Here is a 9,020-nt window from a genome sequence, read left to right as displayed (position 1 = left end):
GATGATGATTTCCGCAGGAAGGGCTGAGGAAAGGAACATGGTAAAGAAAGTAAGGACGCAGGAGGCTGTCGGGGAGAGCCGTTGCGGGGAGGACCCCCGGAAGCCGCTGGGCGCCTTCCCCGATCGGCCTCTCGGAAGGTGGCGGCGGCGGCAGGTCCAACCAGCACAGCCTCCCCTCGAACACGCGAGATTCGGGGGTCGCAAGAGGGGACCTGCGCGCCCGACGCGCCGGACCCGCCCGGGGCCTCCCCCAGCCCCGGGCGCGGGCTGCAGCGGAGCCACCGGCTCGAGGCCCGCATGTCTGTCTCGGCGTGTGTCCCCAAGGGCAGGCGCCAGCTGTCTGCGTGGGACCTGTGCTGGCATGGAGGACTCCCGGCGTGGGGAGGATTTTTTTTTTTTTCCTTCCCGGGCCTCGGAGGGTCGCGAGGAGCCCGCGGGCGGCGGGGAGTGGTGGGAACCGCAAGGAGCCTCCGGTCCGCAAGGCGCCGCCGGGGAGGGACGAGGCGAGGGACATCGGGAACCGGTTGCTTTCCCGAGCATCTGGGCGCCGGGTCTGCGTCGAGGCGGCGGGCCGGGACTTGCCTGCTGGACGTGCCCGCCCTGGAGGCTCCCGAGGTCCCGGGCTCCTCCGGCGCGCTGCCCGCTCTGCCCGGCTTTCGCCTGCGTGCGCCCGGACCGGTAGGTGCTCCAGTGCTGGGTGGCGTAGGGAGTTATAATGTCTGCGATGGCATCAGTGTGGATGCGAGATGGGAATGTCTGTGTATCTGTGTGTCAGTGTGTCACTAGGACTGTGTCGTGGGACTGTCAGCTTCTCAGAGACGCACTTGGCCACTCTACACCGGCCGGAGCCACCGCGTTGTTTTGGAGCCACTGTGATGACATCGATCGCTGGGTTGTGTCTGTGTCTGTGCTCTGAGGAAAGAAAACCGGTGCTTTGGAGTTTGCGACCCTCCCCAGCCCCCGAGGCTTTTCTGGCAGAGTCCAGGTGACTGTAGAGGTGGTGGGTGCCAGTCTGCGTGGGACCATTCCAAAGAGAGTCAAGTCTCCACCCCACGGAGTCCTGAGGATCCCCCCTGGTCCCACAGGGACGCCCTTCCTGGTTCCTTCCAGAACTCCACCTGCCAGACCTTTTTTTGCCCTAAAGGGGCAAGTGGGTATGCTTGTCCAAGTGGGGCACACTCTTACTCTGTGTGTGTGCACTTGTGCACGCAGTTACCCAACTAATCACAGCCCCTTGCTCCTTCTGCTGAGCGCACACAGGCAGTCACCCCACTGCCAGACTTCCATTTTCCCCTCAGCCAAAGCCTTCCCTGCCATGTACCTCTTTAGGTTGATGAAGTGAACTGGGCCTTGGAATTTAACTCGAGCTAGGATCTTCGACTTCTCTCCTGCTGCTAAATGTAAATCACTGCTGGTATTTGCAGCCTTACTGTAGGGATTGTCCCCTTTCTTATACCCTGGCCACCAATCCCAGGTCTCCAGGGACTAGCCCAAAATCTATTCCCTGGTAGTTTCACCCTCCCTTTTCCTCTCCTTGGCTCTTTCCAGCTCTAGTTCCTGGCTGGGGTTCTACTTTCTGGGATTCCTGCGTCTCCCCATTCAAGTACTGAAGCTCCACCTTAGGAACCAAGACTGGAAGGCTGAGTCTCCCGAATTGCAGATGCTGTGTTTAAGGAGATCAGAAATCCCCTGGAACCTGCTGTTGCCAAAGCAGCAGAGAATTCTTCTGGAGGTGGTGGGAGGGCAGTGGTTCCTACCCAGAATTATAGATGGGGTTCTAAGATGGCTGAGAGGGGCTCAGGACAACATAGGCAGGTGACCGTGCCTTCTCCAAGAGTCTGGGTAAGGACAGGTTCTGGGACCACCTCCCAGTCGAGGACTTAGGGTCAGAGCTGCTGGCCTAGAATGACGCCCCAAACCCCTCCAACCCCTGATTTAGGGAGTCATTGAAATCCTGGTTCAATTCTTATGGGGGTTGACCACTCCAGGCCCAAGTGGCAGCAAACAGGTTTGCAGGGACAGGCTTCCTGTCTGAAGGGTCTTCCACCTCAAGACCTCATACTAGATTCCACTTGCTTCCACAGGCCCTGCAGGGAGAAGGGGCTGGGCCTCCACTCAGAGCAGGCATTCTAGGGCAATTCTGGTTGCCCCCAGCCAATGCACCAGGCTGGACATGGCAGGGCCGGCAAGCCTGATCGCCAGAAATACCCTGTTTCCCCATCAGGGTGACAACTTCCTGGTTTTGGCCAACCTCAGAACCAGCAGGCTAGTAGACCAATCCTGGTGCCCAAGCCTGAAAGCTCCACCGAAGTGGCATGTGCCCCTCTCTGCTCACAAACACCGGCTCCTGACCGGTGTCAGTACCTAGGGTGAGAAGCAGAAACACATTTAAGGCTCAGGTACACACACACTCACACACTCAACAGAGAGGTCTGCTCAGACTTGGGTTATTTCTCCACTGACCAAGGGAGGGGTGAGAGTGCCCCTCAAATTGGGTCAACTCTTGAAGAGGCAAGAGAAGAAAAGTCAGGCGAACGCAGAATCCTCTAAATAAACACCATTTCCATGGTTTTAATAAGCAAAATAGGAAACCATTTTAATAACCAAAAAACAGAAACCAGTCTGGATAAAACTACAATAGACTAGGTTTTAATATTTTCATATCATAAGCAGGGTTTGAAATTGATCCCTTATTGTACATGAAATAAAAACAATTTCTGTTGTGGCAAATTTGATTTCAACACAGTTGAATCTGTAAAAACCGAAGCTCGTTTCCAATGCAGGACAAATATCCACAATATTTAAAACTGCAAGCACCATGCGGTTCATACAATCTTGTTATTACTGTTAATTTATCAACTAATACAAACTCAAAAATGCATCCGGCCAGCAGCGCCAGCAATTTCAAATGAGAACTAAAAAATACGCTTTCATTTTGGTATTTTTGTCAGTGCAACTTAAATCCTCTTACTGACCTGCAGGGGAGAAAAAAAGTAATAATAAAGAAAAACACCCAGATCTTCCCTATAACTACTATACAACTGAAGGGGTAGGGGAAGGGTTATACCACCAATAACTCGCCCGCCATCTCCAAAGCAGGGAAAGAAAACACACATAACATATAGATCTAAAGAACGCACTTGAAAGTTGCAAAATGTCTTGCCGATGTTGGGGTTTCTAGTACTTTCTGAGTGTGGCAGTTGGTTCAACATAAGTTGGGCTGTCCGGGCTGGTGAAGCCGGTAGCCCTAGGAGCTCTTTGGCCCCAGCAATGAGTGCCGGCCTGGAGGGTTTCGTGGGGACCCTGGGAGTGATTCTGGTTGCAATAAAAAGCAAACAAGACCTGCTTTCCTTCCTTTTCTTGTTAGGGGTGTCAATTGAGCCCTAAGACCAGCTGACAGGAGGGCACTCCTGCACCTCCCGAGTGTGAAACTCTGCACACACTGGTACTCAGCAATTGCCCTGCCCTGGCACTCAGGAACTGGGACCCCAGTCCTCTTTCTCCCATCAAAAACAAAATTGAAAAGTAAAACAGACGGGGAGGAAGAGAGGACCAAAGAGGGTGGGGGAGGGGGAGAAAACAAGCAACTTCCAAGGGTGCCCCAAGACAAAGTTGTTTTCTGATGCAAATACCCAGAACTTTTGTTTTTTTTACTTACAAAAGGAAAAAAAAATGCCGTAATAATAAACCCAAACAAAGACACTCCACTTGCTGCCGCGTTCTCTAAGCGGTTTGGCGGGGCGGGTATTTACAAGCCGACAGCCGATAGACTGCAACCGGACAAGCGGCCGCCCGCCAGAGTTTCCGAACTGCAATCCTTCTCACCCAAAGAAAACAAGGGGGTTATGATCCATGATCAACAACATGCTAAAGTTAAACAAGAAAAATGGTACAAAATAGAAATTATTACCATACATGTCCAGCATGCAGGATTAATATTTTTAATGCAGATTTTCGTTTTTTCTATATAATCGAGCAGGCAATAAAATTGATGAGATTTGCGCGCAGAATGTCCTAACTGAGGCCCGCGTCTCGGGGCTGAAAGCCAGTGTTCTCCGGACCCTGGACAGAGAGGTCCGCCTCTGTCTTTCCTTCGCTCAGCCTCGCCTCGCGCCTGCCGGAACGGGCCGCCAGGGTCCCTTCTCCTTTCCTCTCCTCGCTGCTCTGTTGCTGGGCTGGATTACGCTCCGGACTGCGAGGCAGCTGCCCCGGCTTAACGCGCAAAAGTTCAGGAAGCCAGCAGTCTCCAGACGGCCTTGGCGACTCCTCGCGACTATGCCTTGCCGCCCTCCAGCCTGGAGAAAAGTTGCTCTGGGACTTCCCACCCCCTCGCCTCTCTCTGGCTCTGCTCGAGTCTAGGAGGCGGCGCTGGCGCGCGCCGCGCTCGATTTGGCCAAGGTCCTCTGCCTGCCCGCGCGCCCTCCCGTCGCCCGCGTCCCGCGCGCCCTTCCTCCCTCCAGTCGAACAGGTCAAGGCTGGGGCCGTGGCAGGGACAGGGTCCGGGGGAGTCCGGGGCTGGGGATACGGGACGGGGGAGTCCGGGCCGGGGCAAGGGCGGGGGCCGAGATCGGCCACGACTCACAGAAAGAACTCGGGAGAGGAGGGGCTGTCGCTGGTGGAGCCCGCCTCCCTGAAGCCGGAGTTGGCGAGTTTCTCGCACTTGACCTTGTAGGCGTCTCTTTCGCGGGCCAGCCGGGACACCTCCTGCTTAAGCTGCTCCACCTGCTGAATGAGCTGCGTCTTCTCATTCTCCAGGTGGTGTTTCTGCTGGACGCGTTTATACCTGCACGACTGGGCGTAGCCCCGGTTCTTCAGGGTCCGCCGCTTCTGCTTCAGGCGGATCACCTCGTCCTTGGTGAAGCCCCGCAGGTGGCGGTTCAGCTCGCGCACGGACATGGACACGAGCTGGTCGTCGGAGAAGCGGTCCTCCACGCTGCCGCTACCACCAGCCGCCGTCGCCGCGGCCGCCGCGTGCGGGCCAGGCCCGGCGTGGCTAGTGGGCAGCTGCTGCGCGGGACTGGCTGCGCTGGACGGCGGCGGCGACGCTTGGTGGTGGTGGTGATGGTGCGGGTGTGCATGCGGGCCCAGCTCTTCGTGAGCCACTCCGGGGCCGGGGTACGCGTGGTGCGGATGTGGGTGGTGGTGGTGATGATGGTGGTGCGCGCCGCGGAAGCTGTCGAAGCTCTGCAACGGCTGGGGCACTGGGTGCGAGCCTATGAGCGCCTCCACCGCGTCCTCGGGCGTCAGGTTGAGCGCCTCGGGGTTCATCTGCTGGTAGTTGCTCGCCATCCAGTACAGGTCCTCAAGGTGAGTCTTCTGTTCGGTGGGGCTGAAGCTGGGCGACGAGGGCACCGAGCTGCACGGCGTGCTGAGCGGTGTGGACGACACCGAGCCGGCTGGCTGCAGGCGCGTGCAGGGCCGGCCCGGGCGCTCCGCGCGCCCCAGCGGCTCCTTCTTTACGTCGAACTTGAGCAGGTCGAAGTCGTTGACGTACTCCATGGCCAGCGGGCTGGTGGGCAGCTCGGGCCCCATGCTCAGCTCCGCGGCCATCGCTGACGCGAGGCGCAGCCGCCGCCGCCGCCCGGGAAACTTTGCGGCCGGCCGGGACGCGCCGAGCCGGGAGCCGGGGCTAAGAGCCGCGAGCCCGGGAGGCGAGGAGCCGAGGGCGCAGCGGGCTGGGGCCGCCGGCCAAGCCTTTGTCTGGGGACGCGGCGGCGCGCCGGAGAATCCCGAGCCTGCCTGCGCCGCCCTAGAGCTCGGGGCTGTGGCCGCGCCGGGGCCAGGCAGGGCCGGGAGTGGGTGGAGAAGCGAGCGGGGCGCGCGGCTGGGCGGAGGGGAGGCGCCGGGCAAGCGCCCGCCGCTCGCTCTCTAGCTCTCTTGCTCTTGGGCTCTCTGGATCGCAGCCGCTCGCAGCCCGGCGGTGCAGCTGTGCGGGATCCGGCGCCGCTGCTGCCTTTTATCGCCTCCCTGATGTCACCGGGGCGCGGGGGCCCGGGCAGCCCGGCGCGCTGGCCAATGGCTGCACGGGCCCCGCTGCCGGGCGGCGCAGGGCGGGGCGCGCCTGACAGCTCCTCCGCCCCCCAAGTCAGCTGACTGGCGGCGCGAGCAGCCGGAGAGCCGCCGAGGCCTGGCGGAGGGCTGAAGCCGAGAGGGACCGCCGGCCCGGGCCCAGCCCCCACCCCATCCCCTCGGTGTCCCGGCCCCCGCCCGCTCGCCTTCGGTGCGCGCCCCCTCCCTGCCCCAGGCCGGGCCGCTGCCTCCACCCCTTCCTTCGCGCGCTCTCCTCCCTCTTTACCCTTGGTTCCCCCAACCCGTGTCCCCCAAGCCCCAGAGGCTCAGAATGAGCGCCGGGACGACACCTCTCGAGTCCATTGTTCCCAAGCGTCCCCTGCTCGGTGGGAGATGCACCGTGTGCCAAGCGGCCGCGTGTGTGCAGTGCGTAGCTGTGTTTCTGCAGGTCTGCGCATATTTGTGTGTTGGGGTGGCGGGGTTGGGACTCCAAGAGTTGTGTTCAAATCCAACTCAGTCTCAGGGGACCCTCCTCGAGGCCAAGCGGGAGCCGTCCCCCTCCTGGCGGGTGCGGTGGCCAAGTCCTGAGATCGGCCTCGGTTCCCCGCACACCCCACCCACAAATGCACGAGATGAAGGGAGCGGGAGAAGAACTGGTCCAAAGGTTCCGAAGCCCTCTCCCCCAGCCAGACGCGGAGAATCCACTGAGTTCTCCATGGCTGGGCACTGAGGCCAGTGCAGGACGGTGCTCCGGGTGGCTCCCGGCTGCTGGGAAACCGGCCCTGTTTTTGTTTGAACGTTTTGTAACGATTAAGCAGATCCCGGCGTCAGCCGGAGGAGAGGCTCAAACAGGCATAAAGTGCGACTCCAAGTGGCCACTGTGCGCAAAGACGCGCCGAATCGCGGGGCCCGCAGCGGGAAGGCTCGACTGACTACTCGGACCCAGCTGGGTCTTCCCAACCGGCCCAACCCAAGGCGGCCCGGAACGTAGTCTGTGTGTGCGCCGGAGCCCAAGACAGTTTCTTCTAGAGCCACGCACAGGTTCTCAGTTCGGTCCTCGGACTCAGCCCCGAGTTCCGCGCTGATCTCCTCCATGAAACTCCGCGCTCCGGCTCCGGGGGTCAGGGGTCGGAGGAGCAGGGAGGGATGCCTGGAGGCGGCTCCTCGCACGGGAAGGTCCTAGGCCGAATTGGACGGATGGCCGAAAGTGGAAACGCCACAGCGAGGGGCCCCAGGGTTGTCCGATGAGAAACCAACCCCGAGCGCAGACGGAGACCCCTGAGTGCACCGCACCGAAGCATCCATACAGTGCCTGGGCGCTGCGCACCTTCTCTATCGGGTACAGGGTGGCCCGAAATATGAGCTCTGGAGACCCCGGCCGGGGCGCAGAAGCCGGATAAATCGCGAATTCGCTGTAACCGGAGACACGACCCGCCTCCGGCGTCGCCTTCTGCTCTTCCACTTTGCGCGAGCGCAGCAAAAGGCAGAAGAAGCGTGCACTGGGTGAGTGTGTCCCGGCCGCCGCCTATGCAGGATCCCCAGCCCCACCCCCCGCAAGACCGACGCCAGGATCAGGTGGGCACACTCATGCGGCGACGGCCAGATGTGGTTTTTTAAGTGTGAGAAGGTAAAATATTTGCCTCCAGTCAATTTTGAAAACTCTGTTCTCTTGCGCCCCCGGTAAGATTGGAGTGAGGTGTGACCCTGGGCCGCCTATTTTTAATAAAATTAATATATTTGAACTAAGAGTGGGACTGAAAGGTTTGGATCAGCAGCTGTAATGCTGGAAGAGCCGGTCTTCAATCCTCTACGCGAAGCGTGCTCTCCGCAGAAACGGTTAGGCTGTTTCCCAGGAGAGTCCGGGCCATGCCGCCGCCCCGCCCCTGCTCGAAGGTGGGCCCTCCGGACACGCACCCTGCGGGTCCCTGCCTCGTTCTCCTGCACTCAGATCGCGGCTCCGTAGGGGGACTGTTCGAGGCTATACTGGGTCCGCCTTCTCGGATCTATGCAGGCTATGGCTCAGGCTCCTGGCGGCCAGAGCCGGACACACGCACTGGGCTCTCCCGGTGCCACTGAATCCTATCCGTCAGCTCCCTCCTTCGCGCGCGCACTCTGGCCTTCTGCGAGAGCACTGAGGCTGCCCGGCCGGTCTGGGCCCCTCCTGGTGGACCCTCGGGTCTGTCTGACTCTTACTGTCGAGGACCCAACCTGAGTATCAGGAGTGTGCCACATCGAGGCCCGAAGATTCCTTCCGCCCCAGCCCTCTGGGTTCTAGCCTCCTGCTCGCTTGCGGCCATCCCACCGCGCTCTCCAAGCGTCTAGAACTCGGGCTTTGTCCGGGCGGTCGCGTTCCTCTTTGTCCCTGAGCCTCTATCTCCCGTTTCGGTCCCTCCCTTCCCCTGGGCTCTGGCTTAGCTGTCTCTGTACAGTTTAAGATCCACCTTCCCCAATAGCCAGCCCTCCTCTATCCACCCTGCACCCAATCACCTCCACCCAAAACTTGGAAACTAGATAAAAGTGAAGCAGACCGGCGCGTTACTCCGGAGTGAAAGCCAATGCAGAAAAGCCGACCTCGCGGGGCGGCCCGGCCTCCCCACCCTGGCTCCTGCTGCACTCTGCCACGGGGTCGCGGCGCCCCAAATCCCAGTGGCGTCTTTCCCCTGCCAGCCAACGCGGGTGCCTCTTCTCCGAACCCGGCGCGCGAGAAGGGGTGGGGGTTGTAGGGAGAAGGGGTGGGGGTTGTAGGGATCAGCGTGCGGGCATCCCCATCAAGGCGTACCCGGAGGCTACACCCTATCCCTGAAAGATGAGTGGGATAGGGAGTGAGGGGAAGAAAGGAGTAAAAGAGAAGGGCTAGTGGGACTAGAGAAGACGTGAAGGGAAGGAGGCCAGGAGACACAGGAGCAGTGCGCCCACTGAGCCCAAGCCTCTTTTGAAGGAAAGCCAAGCAGGACTGGTGGTGGCCAGAGTCAAATATATTAACTGTGTCTTCTGAACAGTTTGCTGTCTCT

General features: G+C 60.0%; 1 protein-coding gene across 1 annotated transcript; it reads right to left on the bottom strand.

Moving 5' to 3' along the window:
* Window positions 1-2,542: 2,542 nt before the first annotated feature.
* MAFB (MAF bZIP transcription factor B) lies at window positions 2,543-6,003 on the bottom strand. Its single transcript, XM_040248998.1, has one exon. It carries the CDS (start codon window positions 5,548-5,550, stop codon window positions 4,579-4,581), a length of 972 nt encoding a protein of 323 aa, XP_040104932.1. The 5' UTR covers window positions 5,551-6,003; the 3' UTR covers window positions 2,543-4,578.
* Between the last annotated feature and the right edge of the window lie 3,017 nt (window positions 6,004-9,020).

This window comes from Oryx dammah, unplaced genomic scaffold (assembly GCF_014754425.2).
Source record: "Oryx dammah isolate SB20612 unplaced genomic scaffold, SCBI_Odam_1.1 HiC_scaffold_10, whole genome shotgun sequence".
Taxonomy (NCBI): Eukaryota; Metazoa; Chordata; class Mammalia; order Artiodactyla; family Bovidae; genus Oryx; species Oryx dammah.
Note: the sequence above shows the minus strand (reverse complement) of the source record. Positions and strands in the feature narration are given on the sequence as shown.

Coding starts and splice junctions, on each gene's coding strand:
- MAFB (XM_040248998.1), bottom strand. CDS start 5,550: ATGGCCGCGGAGCTGAGCATGGGGCCCGAGCTGCCCACCAGCCCGCTG.